Source organism: Phacochoerus africanus, chromosome 15, assembly GCF_016906955.1.
Source record: "Phacochoerus africanus isolate WHEZ1 chromosome 15, ROS_Pafr_v1, whole genome shotgun sequence".
Classification (NCBI taxonomy): Eukaryota; Metazoa; Chordata; class Mammalia; order Artiodactyla; family Suidae; genus Phacochoerus; species Phacochoerus africanus.
Window position 1 is genome coordinate 22995722 of NC_062558.1, and position 21796 is coordinate 23017517.

The 21796-nt window shown below is 58.2% G+C and overlaps 1 protein-coding gene across 16 annotated transcripts in view; it reads right to left on the minus strand.

Moving 5' to 3' along the window:
* FBRSL1 (fibrosin like 1) overlaps nt 1-21796 on the minus strand; it is an 87719-nt gene that overhangs the window by 35341 nt on the left and 30582 nt on the right. For all 16 annotated transcript variants that reach the window (XM_047761461.1, XM_047761469.1, XM_047761460.1 and 13 more), the window contains 2 exons: nt 18841-18945; nt 16495-16530 (listed from right to left, as the gene is read on the minus strand). In XM_047761461.1, coding sequence (XP_047617417.1) covers nt 16495-16530; nt 18841-18945 — 141 coding nt within the window. The remainder of the gene's footprint in view (nt 1-16494; nt 16531-18840; nt 18946-21796) is intronic.

The following is a 21796-nucleotide window of genomic DNA, read 5'->3' on the forward strand; positions in this document are numbered from 1 at the left end:
CCCTCTGTGGACACTCCAATAGAAAGCGCGCTCCCACACTAGCACAGCTGGTTAACGAAAGACTGTGATAATCGTGCAAACAAATCTCTGTTTTCCATTTTCAGGAAGCAGGGCTTTGAAAAGACAGGCTGCTCTAGAAACCACAGCAATTGTCCCCCTAAAAGAACATAAAGGAAAAAGAATCCCTTTCCAGCAACTGCAGTCGTGACACATTTGTGTCAAGTGAAATGTACCGCTGGAAATAAATCTCCTGGGGCCCCAGGCAGACATGCGGGGTGTCCTCCACCAGACCCACGCAGGCAATGGGGCACAGGCCCCCAGCCCTGGAGTGGTTCCATGACAGACTTCACAGAGTCGTGCTGACCTGTCCTGAGCTTTGTCAGCCACTCACTGCAGCCGGAAAGCGACTCTGGGGACAGCAGGGACCCCAGCATTTGGGGGGTCATCCTGAGGCTGACAGCCTTCCTGGTCCAGCAGCCCCAGGGACCTTCTTCCCCCCAGAGGGCCTGGCCCGAGACCTCCAGGGTGGGTGTCCCTTCGAAAAGGAGAGAAGAGACCCTGAGCCCAGTCTCCTGGGCAAACAACCATGGTAAGAGGTCAGACACACCTCACATGGCTGGTCGGCGTAAGCGGAAGGCTTAGCAGGAAGGTGAGCGTGGGTGATGAGGCTGGAAATGTGAGTGGCCAGAACATGCCAGAACATGAGGAATATGCCAAGTTTCATTGCATGGTGAGCTCTGTGGTGGAGACACGTGACTGGCACTTCAGGACATTCTTTGTGCCTGGAGAGAAGGGTAGGGGAACCGGGGGTTGTGGCCTTTGGGGGGGCCTAGAGGGGGAGGGCTGTAGGGGGTTAGGAACCCTTCTGACCCTTCAGCTGATTCAGAAATAGCTGAGCTGCCAGGAGCTGCCGGAGACCCCTAGTCGGATTCTTCATGCTTAATTAGCAGCACTGAGCCCCTGAGGTAGAAACTGCAATCCCATCAAACTGTCAGGGGGGGTTGAGCCTTGCAGGCGGCACACCTCTCCCTTGGGGCGCCTGGAAGCACCCCCAAGGCCTGGCCCCGCTGCACCCCAGGTCTGGTTTCACATTTCTCCCCATGGCTTGCTTTCTGGACGGTGCCCCTGGTGAGAGCTCACGGAGCCTATAATTAACCAAAGAGCTCACCGTTTTCAGCCAGCACAGGCCATGTCGTAAATGAATTCACGTTATTAAGTCCTACTGAATTAATGTTTAACTGCAATAGAGTCGGAATTGAATGAGGCAATTAATCAGGACAAGGAGGGAAAAAGAGCCACATCTGTCTTGTGGGAGCTGCCTCAGCAAGGCGACCTTCACGGGCTCAGGCAGCCCTGGAGAGAGTCATCCTAGTAAGGGTTGGGAGGTCCAGGCCCGGAGTCCACAGAGCAGGGGACAGATCTTAGGCCCCCAGGGATGGGCTGGGTATGGTGGGGAGCCCAAGACACAGGCTCTGGAGCAGACGCCTAATCTGATGTCTGTGCTGCCACCCACGCTGTGCAGCCTTGGGCAAGTCCTATGACCGCTCTGTGCCTCAGTTATGCCTTGTAAAACAGAGCCAACAGCCCACCCACAGGATTGGTGTACAGCTTATATGAGTGAACACATGCAAAACACAAGGACAGTGCTGGGTCTGTACCCATTTCAATATACAGCACGATGGTATTTTTAATACCACCATCACCATCATCACTATCACCATCACTCAGCAGAATTATCACTGTCTTCCAACAAGGCCAAGAACGAAGGGTTCCCCTTTGGAAGGGCTGAATGCCCAAACCTGAGAGTTTTAGGGTGTCTCCCAGCCCTGGAAGTGTCGGCTCTTGTCCATGACCCTGACAGCAGATGCCCCAAAGGTGAGCCCTCCTTGGCCCTGATGAGAACCCCGTGTCAGTCCTTTCCTTCCCTGCTGGCCTCATGCTCCAATCCCACCCAGCAGGTAGCACAGACCTCTACTGGCCCGCAAGTTCCTCCCAGCCTGGCCCGGCCAGCAAACAACCAGTAGGATCACTTTCCCAGGGCTGCCCTCTCTGCCCATCCTTCTGCCAACCCTGGGGGTTACAGTCCTGAGCGCTCGTGTGAGGGACCCCAAAGCTCCTACACCCGAGCGTCTGGGGCCCAGGTGACTCTACCGAGTGGCTGGGGCGAGGCTGTCCTCCACCGCCGGGCTCAGTGCCTCCCTCCTGCCCAGGGGCTGTGTTGAACCTATGGCCCAGGGTGGCTAAAGCAAGGCACACCACCGGGAAGCCCAAGACTACTCAGCGTAGGTCAGAGGCAGATGTGAGCTCAGGGCTCCACATCCCAAAGGCCAAAAGCTCAGCCCCTCCATGCCTCAGGCCACTATGTGTCACCCACACTAACAGATGTGACGTGGGAACACCCGAGGGTCACGGCAGGTCGCCCCTGTGCACGGACAGGACCTGACGAGGGATGCCTGCTACCTCCCAGGCCCAATCGACAGCTTTCTCTCCCTCACCGCCACCCATGGGTGGACGTGGCCTTGAGACACAGCTTGAGACAAGCTGGGTGGTGGAGCCACAGATGGGCTTGGTTTGCCCCCATTTTTTAAAAATTCTTTTGCTGCCAACATTTAAAAATCTGGAGATTTCTCATGAAATCCTGCCTTTTACTGAGAATGGGGAGTCATTCTCTGTGCCCCATCCCTGCCTCTCCTGACATGCAGGGCCCAAGTGTTGGTCCCTGTCACATGCTGGGAACACAGCCACACAGTCGGTTCTGGAGACTGATCCTGGGGCTCTGTCCCACCTCCTCCACTTAATGGCAACGTCGGCTGCTCCATTTCACCTCTCTGAGCTTCAGCTTCCTCATCTGCAGAGATGGGGTGGGGCCTCCACACGGGGGTCGGGGGTTGAGGTTAAACGAATCAGTGTATGTGGAGTGCTCAGAACAGCAGGTGGTTGGCAGTCAGGGATCCATAAATGCAAGCCTCTGTCATCATCATCACCTTGTCAGTGTCATCATTGCCATTAGCACTGTCATCACCACCTCGACCTTCACCTTTGGTCAATTTCTCCAATGTCACCATCACCATTATCACCACCATCACACTGCCACCATCTGAGTTCTCCACGGGGCCCAGGCACACATATCTGTGACCTGATAGTGCCTGTTCCCCAGGAGCACCTGCACAAGCGGTCGGGAGAACTTGGCCTCCGTCATCAAGCCTCTTCCAGAAACCTGGGCAGCCACTTGCCTGGGGTGGGGCTGCTCCTCACCCTCCACAACCGGAGAGGCAGGAATCAACCCAGTCATTCAGCAGCCACAGGAATGGGCCTTTTTATTCTCTCTCGTTGTGAACGTTAATTACCGCTTCCCAGCAAAGCTCAGAGGAAGCCTGTCTGTCTCCCACTTCTCAAACAAAGGGATGAAAAATTCATGGGCAGGGAGACCTTGCTTCTGGGCCTGCTACTCCCCGTCAATGTCCCAGCATCCAGACCTGGCCCAGAGACACCCTTGGGGACAGGGAGGGTCCTCCCTGACCACTGTGGAGCTCCCACTGTGCAGTGGGGATGGAGGGCGAGGGTGCCCTGCAGGGAGCTGCTGGGGAAGGCATGAAGCCACCTCGGCCCTGCTTCTGTCCCCAGCTTCTCATTCAGGCAGCCCTGCCTCCAGCCAGGGGTCAAAGAGGGCAAGGGGCGGCACACTGCCTGGCACTCCGGGGATGAGCTGCGCAAGTGCCACCAAAGCCGAGTGCCACCAAGGCCCTGCCGACAGAGCTGCCAAGAGATGAAAGGGGGCCTGCCCTTCCTCCCCAGCCTGGGCTGCACTCCCCATGGGCATTGTCACCTGGAAAGGCCTGGGCAGCTGCGAACCAAATAAGGCTGTGGTACCTGTGGCCTATGTGTGAGCAGAAAACGTCAGAACATTCCGTCCAGCCTACCTGAGCATGCGGGCAAGGAAGGTCTGAGTTGCTGGGTGCAGCCCCCCACTGTGGGCTGCTCCTCTGTGGCTGGAGGTGTGCCTGGGGCCACCTGGGAGATGGCACCAGTCCTTGGCGTGGGCAGTGCTTGTTGTTTGTGTTCTCACAGCTCATGCGTGCTACGTGTGTGCATGCCAAGACTTGGGGAGTTGTGCTAAAGCTTCTCACACGTGAGCACCAGGGCATCCTGTCCAGAGGGGGCTCTACCCCAGGGTGTCCCGCCAAGTGTCCCAGTGAGTGTGATCTGCCACGGGGCCATGGGGCCCTACAAGTGAGGCCCAGGAACACTGGCTGTGTGGATGGTCTGTGTCTGCGCTTAGGGCTCCCGCCCTCCTGTGGCCCTGCAGGGGCTCCAGCTCATTAAACATTTCGCTCTGCTCGTTGGCGCCTCCTTAGAAGAACTAGGGGAGAAGCATGGGGCGTTGCATCTGGGCAGCAGAGTGACCTCCTCAAGGTGGAAATCTATCCTTCCCCGTTGATAAAGGCATGAGGTGTCACCTTCGTTTCTATTGCAAATGTTCCACTGGGATATTGATCACATGCCAATTAAGCGATTCAGCTAAAATAAGAAGCCAAATGAGGGACTGTGGAACCCCAGCCACGGGCTGGGTACTATCTTGCGGGCTCAGCTCAATTGTGTAAATAAGCACCGCAGCAGCTGAGGGTTTCAGCCAGGCTCCCCTCCAGGGAGAGGTAGACCTGGGGGGCCTTGGTGGCAGGGGCACCAGGAGTGCAGCGCTGGGCTTCAGCTGTCACATCTGTGGAATGGGGAGGCTGTGGGATCATTGGGCGACTGTCTGAAGAGTTGGGCGCAGGGCTGGGGAAGGCTGGCACCATACTGCCCTCTAGGGTAGCTGCCTAGAGGTATAAGCCCCATTTTGCAGATAAGAAAGCAGAGGCAAAAAGGGGCTTGCTTACAGCCACGTGACCACCGAGCAGGGGCCTAGAGCTGGGTCCAGACCCCAAAGGGCCCTGTGCCTAGACCCCAGACAAACCCCAGGGCCAGGGCTTTGGGCTCTGCTGGGTGTCGACCCTGAGACTACAGGGCTGGCAGGAGAGGGGCAGGAGAGGAGCAAAGGCCCAAGAAGTGGAGCTTGGGCTTCTTCACACTTCTTAGCCCCTAGCACAGACCCACTGCTTACAGATGGGAAAATTGAGGCAGAGCGGCTGGGAGCCCACACAGGGCATGGCTGGAGGGTGGGTGAGCAGACTCTAGAACCCACGGTTGTAACCTGGCCTGTCTGGTCAGGCCCCACGCCGGTGACTCCCTTGTGGCGGCTGAAACTGGACTGAGGTCCTAGCACTGCCCCTCCCAGGGCCCCAGGCCACCTTGGCCCAGGAAGCACTGTCACAGTTGAGCCTGATTAATTATGCACGATACCTGGATGGCAGATTCGGAAGATCCCATTCTTGTTTACTCAGCTAATTCACTTTTTATGAGTGTTTAGGCTTTAAAGCAAAACAAAGCACTAATTACCCAGTTAATGAGCAATTAAGTGAGTGCAACCTGATAGCCAGAGTGCAGCTGGCCTTAAGCAAAGAGGTGAGGGAGACCCGCTGAGCAAAAAAGCAGGCCAGCACAGGTGAGGCAGCGGGGACAGGAATCTGGGGGGCCAGGGCGGGGCAGTGGGAAAGAGGGGCTGAGGTCCCTGCTCCTGCCTCCACAGCCTCCTGCATTTTCAGACATGGCTGAGAGCAGCCTCTGAGGAAAGCCCATGGTGACACGGTGCAAGGCTTGGTGGCATCACCCCAGGCCCTGAGTATGAGCTGTCGCTGTGGACACGTGGCTTATGAGCAGCCAGCTGATGGTCCCTCTTCAGTGGGGAGAGTCAGGGTGGAGCTGGTGCCTGGCCAGAGGGGAGGCTGGTGCAGAAAGGCCACCCCTCCTAACCTGCCAATCTCAAGAGGACCTTGGAACAGAATTCCGCTCCTCCCCACGTCTGGCCTGTGTGACCTGCCTGCTCCCCAACCCCTCACATCACTGCCGGTCTGGCCTCCTCAGCCTTCTCTGAGCTCAATGTGGTGCAGAACCCACACAGCACCTGTTCAGTCCTGACCTTGCCCTGCAGCCATCTTCAATTAATTGCTAATTTGTTTGTCAAAAGTCTCATTTGCTTGAAACCCAAGTTTCAAGGAACAAAGATGTCATTCCTACAGTACAGTGAGGACAAGGAATGAATGAATGAATGAATGGAGTGTACACACAGACCTGGGACAGCGGGGCTAGGGAATGGATGGATGACTTATGGGGTACACAGACAACCTGGATAGGAGGGCAGAAAATGATGAATGAATGAATGACCTGGGGGTACACACACAGAACTGGGACAGTGGGGCAGGGAATGAATGAATGAATGACAGGGGTACACACAGACCTGGGACATTGGGGGCAGGGAATGAATGAATGACTTATGGGGTACACACAGACCTGGATCGGGGGGCAGGGAATGAACGAAAGAATGAACAGATGGATGACTTGGGCTCTGACCACTGACCTCTGAACAGCCCCACCCTCTTCCTCCCCCCAAGGGGTCTTGAGGGAGTGGCCTCCAGAGGGTGCTCTGGGTTGCACAGAGTGGGGGCACTGCCTGTGCTGGGGAGCCGTCCCCACAGCACTGCTGAGCACCTCACAGGATTCTGGAATGTTCTGTCAGACGAAGTCCACAAAGCTAAAAGCTGCTTAGTTAGTATCACTGGAGTTTTGACCCTGTTATGAAAAACACAAAACTGGAGTTCCTGTTGTGGCTCAGGGGTAACGAACCCGACTGGTATCCATGAGGTTGTGGGTTCGATCCCCGGCCTTGCTCAGTGGGTTAAGGGTCAGGTGTTGCTAGGAGCTGTGGTGTCACAGCTCAGCTCAGATCCTGTGTTGCTGAGGCTGTGGTGTAGGCTGGCAGCTGCAGCTTGGATTCCACCCCAGCCTGGGAACTTCCATATGCTGTGGGTGTGGCTCCAAAAAAAAAACCCACACAAAATCACTTTGTATTTTCTCTGGCTGCAGTTACCACAGGTATGGAAAAAACTGGGACACCGTTCCGTGGGTAACTTTTCCCAGAGTGACAAGGATGTGCAGGGAGCACCCCTTAGCCTCTGCTCTGTGGGGGACTCGCCTTCTGAATGGGGTCATTTTCCCCAGACTTCTCTCTTCCCAGCAGTTTCATCGAGGGCTGTGCAGTTTAATTCAATTTGAGGGCTCTGTGGCCCCCATGGTGACGCCTGATGCAGACTGCTGTGACAGTTGGCGTGGAGGGCACCTCCACCCAGCTGCCATCTCCCCACTGCAGCTAGCGAGGCTCTGTCCTTCCAGGGAGCCCCCTCACCCCACCACCAAGCCCCCTGCAGCCTCTGTCCAGCTCAGAAGCAAATCCACTGCCCCAAATGGGCCGAAACTGCCTGTCCCTCCACCCTCTGTCCCCGCTGTGCCTCACCTGTTCTCACCAGCAGCTCCTGGTGACAGACCAGCAGCCATATCACTGCTCGGTGCAGCCAGCAACACCCATCTCATTCTCGGGACAAACAAGACATCCCCAAATCTGCACAGGGTTCAAGGGCCACCAGCTGACCTGGCAACCCCCCAGCCACATGTGATCATAATTACACATGCCTGCACACACACCCCCGCACTGACACACACTCACTCATGTGATCTTATGTGCTCTGTTCCCCTGAGGAACACCAGTGTCCCGGGTACCCCGAGGCCAGGCCCCTCCCCGGATGGCACCCCCTACATCCCCATCTGCTCTATGCATATTTGCTGACACACCACACCTCTGATGCCTCTTTCCCATCTGCCCCTCCCTCTGCAGCCCCCGCTAGAGCAGGGGCTTCTGGGGTATCTTCAATCCTCTGATCCTGGGGCCTGAGTGGTGCCTGGCTCACAGTGAGGGTGCCACAGATACTTGGGGACCACTTTAGGACTGCATGCTTGGGGGGATCCCTGTGGATTTCTTCCCATGCCTCCCTCCACTGCCCTGCCTGAGCTGCAGGGGGACAGGCGGGGCCCCTCTGCTCCGGGCTCAGGGGCCTTATTGGGGCCTCGGTCCATTTCCTCCTCCACACCCGTGGACAGCGTGGCACACTGAACCCACTCTCCCTTTTTCTCATTAGCGGCTCTCCCAGCGCAGTGCTTGCTGGGCTGGCATAATTAACGAGCCCATGTCAGAGCGTGAATAAAAGACGGCCCCTGGCCCGCCGCACGCGGCTGACCTTTCGTGGAGTCGACTGTATTAATATATTCTCATGTTGTCAGACTTGGGGCTCTAACTGCCTTATGAATTATTTATCAACACAGAAAGTCTTAACCAGAACAGTGTTAACATTAATTCCTAACCTTCTGTGTCCCCGCAGCCCCGCCTGTGCTGCATAATTGAATTTCAGCTTCCGAAGGGATCCCAGGAGCCCAGCCTGGCACCCACTTGCTCTTGGACTGATCCTCCCCCTGGTTGTGGCTCCTGCACATGTGGCCACTGCCTTGAAGGGCTCCCGCAGGCCTGTCCAGAGTGTTGTGTCCAGCTTCCAGGGACAGGATGGTGGCCCATTCACCTGACTGGACAGGAGTCCTTTGGCTCATGCTGCCTGCAGAGGCCATGCAATCCTAGGCCCCCAGGGGGCCTGCATTGCTCTATGCAACTTGTGGTCAGGGGATAGGCAGGAAGGCAGACCCACCTAGGGACCGCCTTGACCAGCAGCTGAATGACAGGAATTAACCTGTCAGGTGATACAAGGGGTGAGGAGGCCCTGGGGGCTCACAGGGGCAGGAGGCTCCCCACTGGAGGGATGGCTGCACCCCAGGCCATGTCAGTAAGGGGTGCTTGCTGCCCCTCCCCTCCTGCAGCTTCCCCAGATGGTAGGGGCAGGCCAAGAGGGGCTGGCAGGGCAGGTCCAGGGCAGAAGATGTCCCCTGCCTGCAGAGTCCAGTGAGAGGAGGCTGGGGAGGGCCAGCACAGGCAAGGGGGTTGTGTCCCAGGGTCCACACTGGGTGTGATCCCAGCCAAGAGGACCCTGTGGAGTGACCATGCTGTCCAAGGCTCAGCCTCACCGTCCCTCCACAGGCCACCCTCTAGAGAGGGTGCTCCAGAACCCCTGGCCCTCAGAAGCTGTTATGATGAACACTGCTGTCCTAAGCAATTAAGTCAGGGCAACTGGTTACCCAGCAGCAGATGACCAATACAGAGTGAAAAGAAGCTACGAGACTGGCGGGCATTGGGGTGGGATCCCGAGGTGCTGGGCCGCAATACAGTGGGGCACCCTCTTGGTCACTCTACCATCCAGGCCTGAGGCCCATCCCCTCCGCTTGGACTTGGGCTGGCATGGCTGAGCTGACCAATGGAATATGGCACATGTGCCACCAGGCCAGCCACCCCCATGGCTGCCTTGCCCTCTGAGAGCCCTGAGTTGTCCCACTACCCCACAGGAGACCCTCATGGAGGGTCTCAAGCTGCCATGAAGAAGGTGGGTCCATCCCCAGCCAGAACACAGGGGTGTGAGTGAGGCCACTCTGACCCTGCATGTGTGTGGGGGGGAGGGGGGTGGAAGGGGGAGGGGGCTCTCTGGTCAGAGGCTCTGCACTGCTAGATGGGCTGGTGCCTCCTCTTTCATGGGCCTGCTCCAGTTTGAAATAAAATAATGGTTGTGGGGGGGAGGCTTTCAAAGGCAGTTACAAAATGCTGTGGAGACTGGAGGATTTTCTTGGAAAAAAGCCCTCCTGCCCTAAGTCCAAGCCGCATTCAGATGACAGCGCAAGGTATGCACGGGTTGGGCCATCACCCCCAGGGCCCGGACAACCCAGTCTGGGGGCTCCCAGCATCAGGCCGCCAAAGCTCCCCCATGGGGCAACCCCACAGTGTTTGGGTGTCTGGGACAAGCCTTGCTGAAGCCACAAGTTAGTGGGCCCCTCCCTGCCCCCTCTTGGGCCCCTGGCACACTTGCACCCCACACTGTATTTGCCCTTAGCCTGACCCCCTGCTGGCTCTTCCTGGGACGCTGCCCCTGACCAGTGGCACATTGTACCCAGAGGTACCCCACAGAAGCTTTCTCCCATTGTCTCCCCACTAGGGCAGGGACCTCAAGACTTGCTCAGCTGTACTGCCAGTGGAGCTGGGCCCCGGGTGGGCGGTGCAGAGGCCACAGGCTTCGGTGATGCCCTAGGCAGACATGTGGTGGGTGACAGTGACCTGCCCCACAGTGCAGAGCAATGGGGCTGGCAGTCACAGCAGATGCCCCGTGGGGCAGATCACTCTAAGAGGCTCCACTTCTTGCAGACAGAGGACTGAAGCAAATGGTGGTGCCCAGCCTGGAGGTGCCTTCACCTCCTCCTCTCTCGACCTAGACCCTACCCAGCCAGCCCCTCTCCCACCTGCAGGGCTTCGCAGAGCCTTGGCAGGCAGGGACTAGTGGCCTTTCGCTCTGCCATCCATGCCCCTCCACCACTTGGCCCTGGGGGCCCCCACAGGACCTGCAGAGGCAGCTCTGCCAGTGTTCCTGGCAGAATAAAGCCAGAAGCCAGCATGTTTATTAACCCCAGAGGGTTAAGCATCCTGCTAAGTCAAAGGCGAACTCTTCTCCTTTTTTTTGGCTTTTTAGGGTCACACATGTGGCATATGGAAGTTCCCAGGCTAGGGGTGAAATTGGAGCTGCAGCTGTTGGCCTACACCACAGCCACAGCAATGCAGAATCCAAGCTACATCTGTGACTCTACACTACAGCTCACAGCAATATCGGACCCTTAACCCACTGAGCGAGGCCTGGGATCAAACCCACATCCTTATGGATACTAGTTGGGTTCATTACCCCTGGGTCACAATGGGAATTCCAAGGGCTGACTCTTCAATGCCCAAAGCTCCCTCTATACCCAGCACCCTCCCCCTGCACCATTTAGGCTTTAAGAAGCTGCTGCCAGAAGTGCTCGTCCCTGTCCCCCCAACTCCCTCAAGGCCTGCCACAGGAAGCTCAGGAGTGGAGGCCCCCAAGGCCATGACCCTTCTAGTGCCACATCCACTGATTCAGAACAGTGATGATGAAGGAAGGTCTGGCTGTCCTGGGCACTGTCCCCTCCTGTCCCTCCTCCCAAAGGTAAACCAACACCCCCACCCCACCCCCATGTTGATCTCCACATCAGGGACCACTTCCTTGGGAATAACAACCTCGGACCAATCTTCATGCCACGTTCAAAATACCTGACAACCAGCCTGAGGGAGCGGCACCCACCCCCCACCCCTGCTCTGCCAGGAGAGGAATTGGATGGATGACAGGGGCAGGGGGACACAGGCTCTGTACCAGCCCCAAGGAAAGGATTTCTATGTCCTCCAACTGCTCAAATGTGGGCCACGGCTGCACCCCCAGAGCCCCTGAGAGACGGGCTGGGTGAAGAACGGGTGGACAGAAAAACGGATGAACAGAGTAGGTGGGTGGGTGGTGGATCCTCTGACGAGAAGCAGGTCAGGCAGGGATGGTCACCCGCCAGCCCTGCCGACCTCTGAGCAGCGGCCACCTCCCAGCCTCCGGCTTAAGTTCCCTGTGCTCCAAGGCGGGAGGAGAATGCAGCTCCCGACTCCAGGGAGAGGCTGGCCGGGTTTTATTGCTTTTGTACAAATTATAGCTGCTCGGAAGTGGCCCAAGGAGCAGGGTAATGGATGTCATAAACCTGCCTCATAAAGACAGAGTTTGTGCCACAGGGCTGCACGAGGTGGCTTAGCAGAGGCCTGGAGCAAGTGGACAGCTCTGTGGCTCAGGGGCTATGGGCACTGAGCTGCTAATGGGGGTGTGTGGGTGGCAGGCAGGTCTCAGGACGGCTCAGGGCATCCCCAGCACCTGTCAGTCCTCCCATGCTTCACTAAAGCTGAGTCCCCCACCATGTGCTGCACCTCATCTTTAACCTCCACTGTCCCCAGCTCCTGGGGGCAAAGCTGGCAGATGACCTGCATGCGACCACCCAGATACCCTGCGCTCTGTACCCACCACAGGGGGCCACCTGCTCTGCCCTCCTGAGCCCCAGACCTAGAGCTCCCAGAAGGCAGGGTTGTGCCCCTTCTGCCAGAGTGGGTGACAGTGGAGCCAGGAGCCACAAGGACCACTTCCAGGAGAAAGGGGTGGCAGGAGGCACACGCGCGTCAGCACACACGGCTGCATGGCCTTCGGCCTCCAGGTATGCCAAATAGCTGCTGGGGCCGACGGGCTACTGCCCAGAGCTTTGGCTAGAGCTCGGCTGGCCTGGCCCATCAGGCCAGACAGGGCCTGGCCCATGGCAGGTGCCTGGCAGATGTTTGTGGGGTGACATTAGCGGTCACACATGTGGGCATGCTTGTGTCTCAGCAGAAGCTGCTGTGCCCATCTGAGAAGCCTTTTGGGGCAGGGCTCTGTGCAGTGGCGTGTGCTTCCTGGGGCTGCCCAGTTGCCCATGTCCCTCTCACAAAGTGCTGACTCTCACAGACATGGGGTGGGGGGTCCATAGCCCCTCCCTGTGAACTTCGGGGGCTTATGACAATAGAGGATCAGGAAGCCATGCCACACAACCTGGAGCCTCAGCCACATCACTGCTACTGCATCCTCCTGACTTGCTCTCAGGACCCTGAAAACCCACCACCATGCTGTGAGGAAGCCCAACCAGCCCACAATGGGGATGCCCACGTTAGGGGAGCTGAGGCCACCAACCATGAACTGGCATCAAGCTCCAGACAGGGGAGTAGAGGAGACCTCTGTGACCACCCCCCCCAGATGTCAAGGTAGTTCCACAAGGAGCCTCGAACCCCACCCTGCCCCCTCAGACTTCCTCAGCAATTGAGGGGAAAGTCCACCCCTTGTTGTCAGCTCTGCCTGGGCCCTGCCAGCTGCTAGTTTTAACTCTGCCCCACTGCCTGGGCTCTCAGGTGAAGGGACTGGCCAGGGGCACGCCCAGGCCACAGCAGCCTCCCTCCACGGTCCCGTGGCAGGGCACCAGCTGGGCTCAGCCATGTCTGACGGCACCCACTTGGGCCAGGAGCCTGAGGTGTGGAGGCCCTGGAGACCCAGGAGATTAGCAGTCTAGCTGGGAAATTAGCTGTCTGCGGCCCAACCAACAACTTAGAATTCATTTCCAGAAATCCCCTGAAGGCAATGAAGCCAATCAGCTAATTATGCAGTGTGTGTGTGTGTGAGTGCAATGAAGCCAATCATATAATTATGTGGTATGTATGTGAGTGTGTGTGTGTGTGTGTGTGTGTGTGTCTCTGCCCTGGCAGGTTTGGCAGGTGGGGTAAACTCTGGGCAACTGGGCTGGAGGCCGCCTCTCACACAGCCCTAGGCCTCTGAGGTGCTGCTCGCTGCTCTGCTGTGCAGAGTTACATCCTCACCTCTGGTTCCTCACGCATGTGGTGGCTCCCTCCCACCTCAGGGCCTCTGCAGGGCTACCCCCCACCCCCGCCATGTCTGGGTGAGGTCTCTGGCCCCACCATTTACACCAGCGTCCCCCTAAGCCCGCCTCTTCTCAGCAGCACTCGCCACCTCCACGGAGGACGCTACTTGTTTGTTTTACTCAGCACCTTCTCTACCAGACCCGGAGGCCCTGGGCACAGGGACAGAGGCAGGGACGCTGGCTCTGCCTCCTCTCCAGCAGGGCTGACCACAGCAGGGCAGATGCTCAATCCAGGTTTGATGAAGGGAGGAAAGAAGAGATGCATCTGGATGTGCCTAAGCCAAGGAGGGGTGGGGGGGGCTCAGCTGAGACCCATCCCAGCAATTGAGAGGGGCTGGGCTCAGAGGTGCTCTGAGGCCTACGGCCAAGTGGGCGCTGTTGCCGAGGGCTGGGGAGGGGTCAGGTGGGTGCTGAGGAGCCTGTGGAGGGTGGTGCTGGGTGGGAGAGGTTGGCAGGGACAAAGGGGCATGTCCGGAGCAGGGCCAGCCTTCCCGCCTGGGGCTTGGCTAGGAGTACATCCCTGAGCAGAGGCCCCTCCTGATGGAGGGCGCCTGTGGCAGGCTCTCAGGTCCAAGGGCCTCAGTGTCCTCATCCAGAGGGTGGGCAGCCATCACCATGGTGGCAATGACCACCTTGGGGACAGCTGTGAGGACCCCTGCCCAGGTCATCGCAGGCCGGTCCCCTGAGAACTGCTTTGGTGTCACGGCCAGCATCACTGCTGCTGCTCTGTGTCCTCTGCTCCTGTCTCCAGGCAGCCACTCAGCACACGTGGGGTGGGGGCAGGGCCGGCTCCCCGCCTCGGCAGGCGTCTCCATTCTCATTTCTCTTTAATAAAGAAAACTCCCGAGTCCCCTGCTTCGGCAGGAGATGAATCCTCATGTCCTTGGTTGCAAGCAGCCAAATTAAGAAAATTACTTTCTAACTAATTTTCTTGCGCTAACGAACATCTGATGGCGGGCTGGGGAGGCTGCACCAAGCTTTCGGGACAGACGCTTTTGAGGATGAGCAATAATTGGGGATTTGCTGGGGATAAATCTCAGCAAATTAAACCCCTTCAAGTACGCCTATAAACCAGGTCAGATGACAAACGCCTCATGTCGCTGAGCAAGTGCAGGGACGCTGTTGGGAGAAGCAAGGATAAGCATAACCCCTGCTGGGCCTGAGGACCCAAGCACAGACATGCACAGGCGGCAAGGGGCACACAGGCTGACACCTACACGCAAAGCCATGTAGCCACAGGTCACATCAAGATACCCACGGCAGAATCACCGTCACACACCTACAGAGGTACCCGGGAGAAACATGTAATGCTTCCCATGCAGGCGCGCAGCCCCGCCATGGCCGTACAGGGTCACCACCTCTCGGACACAGGCATGTGACAGACACATGTCAACACTCAGGGGTACACACATTCCCCTTTCACTGAAAGCCACAAACACCCGACCTGTCTGAGGGCTCTACCGTCAAGTCAGAGGCAGGATGGCAGCCGCCCTGAGCTGCCCCTAGCCGCAAGCCTGTCTGCTGGCAAGCGTCCTCTGAACTCATTCCCACTCCTCCAGCCACAGGGGCAGCCCCACTTGCCACCATGCCAACTAGACAAGAGGGCCACCAGGGTTGGTTGACCCCGTGTGCCCTGAAATGCCGGCCGGCACATGTCAGGGACCAGCAGACACACCTGCTCGCACCAGGGCCTGGCGCACACACACAGGCTGCCTGCAGACACGGTTCAGGAGCCCCCCATGGCTGAGCAGCAGGCGGGGCCCCTGCCCACCACCATCTGTCACTCCTGTGCAGCGGCAGTGGGGGGTTAAGCTGCAAGCAGCTGGCATGTTAATTACAGGTTCTTCTCCAGGAAACATTCGAAACAGCATTTTGGGGAGAAGACCACGAACGACACATGCTGATTTGGAAGCAGAAGGGCCGCCCAGTGGCTCTGGCAAGGAGGCCCGGGGCAGGGAGACAGACCCCAGCTGGCCTGGGCATCTCAGACACAGCAAGAGTCGCAGCCTCGTGGGACCAGTGCGTGCTGGTGGGCATTCTGGCCCCCTCTCCCCATCACCGTCCCAGCCTTCCCTAGTCCTGACCTGCACCATGCAGCATGTTACCAGCTGCCTCCCACAGCACAGGCCTGCTGGAGTCTGGCGCTGGCCTAGCCTGGCCTGAATTCTGCTCTGTCAACTCGGTCAACTCCAGGAGCAGCTGGCATGTCAGGGCTGCCCAGGCCCATGGGAGGAAGGAGCAGCAGAGGGCCACCAACCATGACTGTGACCACAGATGAGAGCACCAAGGCTGCCCAAGGAGGGCAGAGTCTCTCCCAGGACGACATCCCTCTGGTGGCACTTGGGACCACTGCCCCGAAGGGTGCACCCCTCAGATCAAAGGCTGGAAGACATTATGGCCTGGCCTGGTAAGAGGCGGAAGGCGCAGCTGCCCGGCTGACAGACCCTGGGGGTCAGGGAGCTGGGGGAGGGGAGGGAGAGGGCCAGGGATCCATGGCTGTCCCTGCCACCCAGGGAATTAATGGGTTAATTACACACCCTATAAAAAGCCACTGTGATTTAGAGAGCCAGCCTGTCAAACCCGGGAACTCTGGAACTCACAGTAAATCAGAGACCGCAGGGATGAGGCGGGCGGAGCCCAGGCCCCTGCCCTCCAATGAGCCAAAACGGCTGTAAATCTGCAGAAATGGCTTTTATGGAGCTCTGGGTTTTATGGTGTCATTAACGTTCCTCCTGATACTTAAGGGGAAATGAAATAAAGTCATGAGGAGGGGGCTGGGGGAGAAGGAGGCTGCAGCAGGCTGGCTCCCTCCTGCCCCTGTCCACTCCCTCTGGCCAGGTCGAAGGGGGTTGCAGGAGAGGGTGTCAGGGCACAGGCTGCTCCAGGACTGGGCTCCCAAAACCGAGTGCTGCGCCATGAGACCCAGAGGCCACTGTCCTGGCCCACCCCTACTCCTACAGGCCAGGGCTGCAGGGCAGGACCCAGGACAGGCGCTGCCTCTGCACCTCTGCCCACTTTGGCCCTGTCCCCACCCCTCTACAAACCCCTTTCCCAGTCTGGGGGCAGCGTTCAGCACAGTTGGGGACCCCGAGGGTGGAGGGTTGGGGCATGCGGGGAGAGGACAGCAGAAGGGGGCAGGAGACTTACGGAGTAACCTCTGCCTGAGACCGCCTGCGCCGAGCTCTGCGGGGAAGGAAGAGGGACAGTCAGGAACTGGGCTGTGGCCCCAAAGGCCACCCTCGCCTCTGATGACCAGGGGAGTCAGAGCACCTGCCGGGGGTGCTGATGCTGTGACCCTGAGACAGGCCTGTTGGACCACTCCCAGCTCTTTGCTGGGACTGTGGGCAGGTGGGGGTTGAGGACTGGAGGCCCCACAGCCGAGTATCACAGAGCCCCAAACAGCCTGGGCTGTGCCTGAGGACCCGCCCCAGAACCTTTTCACCCCAGAGGAGTCTCCCCAACAGAGAGGTGGGCAAAGCCCCCACATTCCTGAGGGATGGGCTCAGCCCTTGGCCAGCCTCCCACCCCCTTTCCATATGTGGTTCTGGGCTGGGGGCCCAGGTCGATTTGTCCCTTGTCACCCACCAGCCTTCCAGGGTCACAGGGTCCAGCAGGGAACCCCTGGGAAGCCTTCCTGGAGGAGGAGCTGGGTAGGTAAACTTGGGGCCTCAGATGTCAGACAGGGTCAGCTCTGGCCTGGAGGCCATGTGAGGGTGACCCGATAACCCTTGACGAGCTTGCTTGGGCTCAAATGGGCATTTCAGATCTGATGGGAGAAACCAGTTAGGTGTGTTTCACCAGGGCTGACACCCGAGGCACAGGGGGACAGATGACTGGGCAGGTTGGGTGAGGGCGGGCCTCAGGTGTGTGGGACCCACAGACCAAGGTCCAGAATGCAGTGGAGGGGGGGTCCAGATACCAAGATTCTTCTGGGAGAGTGGGTGACCACTGCAGCCAGACCACTCTGCTGAGTAGGGCTAGGGGGCCCCTCCCCCACCCACGCAGACCCTTACCAGGGCCTGCAGCCAGCTTATGGGGGGGTCTGCCAGGCAGAGCTCACCCTGGAGGGGGTCCCCCACCCCCAGGCCCTGCCCATGGAGGTGGGTAGGGTTCCATAACCGCCCCCAAGCTTGCGCCCTCACGCCGGCCCGTGCTGTGCTCAGAACCGCCTCCGTTCATCCTGGCCGGCAATTAGAGGAGTTGGAACTAGGGCAGCCCCCGCGGCCCCAGACAATTACCAGCCTATTTTCCCATCTTGTGGCAACAAGATCGGAGCTGGGCAATTAGGCCCTCCTCCTGGCCTCCCGCGCCGGCCCTCCCCCAGCCCCCATTTAGATGATAATGAGAGACGACTCGTTCCATTTAGCCCCGTAGAAAACCCATCTCCGCTCAGCGGCCACTTCTGCAGCTGGGGGTCAAGAAGACAAAGCCTCTTCCCCGAGCAACGCCTCCTCGTAGGGACCTTTCTGCCTGAGTCCTCCCTTCCCTCTTCTTCCTCCCCCTGAGGGCCCCTCCATCCCCACCCCAAGCCCAAGCTCCCTACACCGCCCCATCCCCCTTCTCTAAGCTCTAGGGAGACCTGAGGCCATGGAGGGTTACCCAGCACCCCCATCACTGGCCAATCCTGGTGGGAGCCCCTGTGTGTTGCCTGGGTCACCCCTACCCTGGGCCCCAAGCCCCTCCAGCCCTCAGGGACCTGAGCTCAGGGACCTATCTTTTATTTTTTTTTTTGTCTTTTTAGGGCCATACCTGCAGCATATGGAAGTTCCTGGGCTAGGGGTCGAATCAGAGCTGCAGCCACTGGCTTATACCACAGCCACAGCCACAGCAATGCCAGATCCAAGCTGTGTCTGTGACCTACACACAGCTCATGGCAACCCTGGATCCTTAACCCACTAAGTGAGGCCAGGAATCGACCCACATCCTCTTGGATACTAGTTGGGTTCTTAACCCGCTGAGCCACAAAAGGAATTCCAGGGACGTGGCTTTTAGACAGGACACTGCAGGGTGTCCCCAGACCCAGGCCACCTTGTGCCTCAGTGGGGCACCCTCCCTCCATGCAGCCCTCAGTGCCCACCTTAGCATCAAGGCAGGAACCAAAAGACACCCTAGCTGACAAGGGTCAGCCCGCCTGGGCAAGTGGGAGCGCTTCCAGGTCTTCACGCGCAGTCCTGGACCCACTCACCAGTCCTGGACCCACTCACCGGGCCAGAGGCACTTCCCACCGGGCTTGTCTCCTGGCAGCCCTGCCTCCTTGTCCACACCCCTGCCCGAAGGCCTAATGCCTGGTCCCCATTTAAAGCCCTCCAGATGGGGAAGTCCTAATTGGTAAAAAACCACGTTTTAATGAAGGGGAATGGGAATTGTGAGCCCAAAACCCTCAAGTGAGACACCAGGCCCTAAGCAAAGGGTTTGCAGTGTCTGCTGAAGGCTGAGGCCTGGCAGTTCCCCCAGGGACTCAGAAATGTTCCGGTGAGCAGCTGGGGTACTCACGTCACTGAGCTGGTCCCGGGAACTGCTCCTCCGGGAGCTGCTGGCTTCTCGGAAGCTGTCGCCGTCACTGTTGTGGTCGCCCCCTCTGGACACCGCGACCTTCATCTGGGGACAGGGAGAGATGGGCTCAGCGGGTGGGGGGGGGGGGAACGCCAGGCTCAGGCTCCTCCCCGAACCCCACCTCTGTCCTTAAACCCGGGGAGGGGGTGGAAGAGGCAGAGCTAAGCCCTCTGTAACACCCACTCCTACCCAGGATGGGAAAGAACTGCCCAGGAGAGCTAAGAGCCAGCATGGTGACATCAACTTCCAGCTCTGTCCTCCTTTTCTCCAGACAGCAGATGACTTAAAAGACTTCTGGATGGGGAGTGGCCTCCCCACCACTTCTGACCATTCCACTGGCCGCAGGTCAGGCCGGTCATCAGGTGTCAAGAGAATTCAGCCCTGCTTCCCGCACACACACCACGCATGGGCCTCCTTCAGTCCTCACCACAAGCAGTCAGGGCTGCGAGGGCTGCAGAGCTGGGTGTGAACCAGCCACTCCTCACTGTGGGTCCCAGGGCCATCACTTAACCTCTCTGTGCCTTAGTTCTGTCACCTGTGGACTGAAGCAAGTAGTAGCCACTAGGGCAGGTGCTGTTCTGTCATTTATCTGCCAGAATTTTGGTGGATCTGGCTGCGCTGAGGGCCAGCCTTCAGCTCTTGGCTCCTCACACAAAAGCCCTGATTAAGCGCTTTGTGCCCACTTTATGAAAGAGGAAACCAAGGCCCAGAGAGGTTAAGTGACAGTGCAGGAAGTGGACCCAGAGTCCTGCTTGCATTTTTTTTTTTTTACTTAGAAACAATTTTTTTCCTTCTTTCTTTTCTTCCTTTTCCTTCCTTCCTTCCTTTCTCTCTCTCTCTCTCTTTCTTTCTGCTTTTTTAGGGCTGAACCTGTGACTTATGGAAGTTAAACAGGCTACAGGTGGAATTGGAGCTGTAGCCACTGGCCTACACCACAGCCACAGCAATTCAGGATCAGAGCCACATTTGGACCTATACCACAGCTCAGGGCAATGCCAGATCCTTAACCCACTTAGCGAGGCCAGGGATCAAACCCACATCCTCATGGTTACTAGTCAGGTTCATTGCCACTGAGCCACAATGGGACTCCTAGAAATAATTTCAAACCTCACAAAGCTGCAGGGCAAGGACACACATCAGACCCTGAGCCTCACCCCCCCAGGCCTAGAAGTCACTGCCCTGAACCACACTGGCTCCAGGCTGCCCTCAGGCCTTCGCCCCTGGACCACTGAGCTTTACCGACCCTTCACCTCTCTGTTTTAGAACACTGCCATGGCTTTGCATTGACAGTCCAAGCCCTGGTCTGTGCGTCTGCTGTCTCCTAGCAGCAGACCAAGGAGGTGGTTCTTGGCCCGCATGCTGCCTAGCACCCGATGACCCTTGCCCTGGGGGCTGCCAATGTCCCTGTGGGACAGTGTAAGGGACACCAGAGGGTGTGTGAATGGCCTGACCTCCCCTCCACCCTCCAGGCCTCCTAGCCCAGCACACATGCTCTCAGGAGTGCTTAGACCCTGCCCCACAGCCAGGGTCTGTGAGGCCCCATCCTCCACACCCAGCCATTCTGCTGTAAGCATCCTTCAGCCCTAGAGACCCCAGCTAGGGTGGAAGGTCAGGATGGGTCAGCAAGGTGTGCTAGCTATGCTCTGGAATATTCTCCCAGGAAACCCTCTCATGGCTTGAGTCCTTCTTCCTGCAGACCCCATGATGGGCTCAGCCAGAAGCCTCTCTCAAGGCAGCCTCTCAGAGTCCCTGGTCCCCAGGGCCACTTGAAGCCCTGAAGTGGGGGTGCAACCCGCAAAGCCACAGGACCCTGCCCTGGGTGGCCAGCCAAGTATAATGACAAAACACAGATCCAGTGTCTCTCTACAGCCCAGAGCCCTGGGGGCAAGGGCCCAGGTGAGGCAAACCCTCTGGGGAAGCTGGAACGCACACCTGAGGAGGGTGGTGGCGGAAGCCCAGGGCTGGGCCCCAGGCCTACCCTAGGCGGGAACACCCCCATCATGCGTCCCAGGGACCTCAGCCTCACTAGCTCCATCCTGCTCAGCTGAGTGGTGAATGCGTAGACCCTGGGCCAATGCTGCCCCTTCTAACTGTCCCTGAGCCTCAGTTTCCTCATCTGTGAAATGGGGATGTCGACAGGGCCCCTCACAGGCACTTCTGTTTGTGAGCCTGAGCCCAGAGCCAGCACCGAGAAGCCACCAGGTATCACTCTTGTCACCAGTTGGGCTCTCACTACCCTTGGGGGATGAGCCTTTCTTGGCCCTGGACCCCATGACAGGCCTCACCAAAAGGAGGGAAGATTGGTGCCTGAGGTGGGGGTGGGGCCTTCCTCACTGCCTGCTGGCAGGGAGCCTCTGCAGAAAACAAATCTCCTAGTCCCATGGTTTTCAAAGTGGGGTCCCTGGACCAGCATCGGCAGCACCCAGGAGCTTGTGAGAAATGCAAGACATCTTCAGGTCCCACCCCAAGACTTCCTGAATCTGAAACTTGAACCATGAATCATGTGTCATCAGGCCTTCTGGGGAAGTTTTGGGGTGGGGGGGTGCTCTAGTTGAGATGGCTCTGATTGTTACTAATCATCCCTGTGAGCCCCACACTCACTGCTGGGGGTGGCAGTATTTTGGGCTGGATTCAGGGCAGGGTCCTTGCCCAAGAAGAGGAAGGCTGGGCCCAGAGACACTGCAGAGAGAGGAAAGGCCTGGGGCAAGGCTGCTGTGTATGGCTGTGCAGGTTGCTCACTGCACAAGGACACCCAGCAAAAGGGGTGGAGAAGCAGGGGCTGAAGAACAACACCCACACAGCTGAAATGTGATGAGGGAGGATGCCACATTCCAATTCAGACATTCACACAAGCTGTCTTCTCGCTGAGCTGGGCCTGACTCCTCAGTGGTGCTCT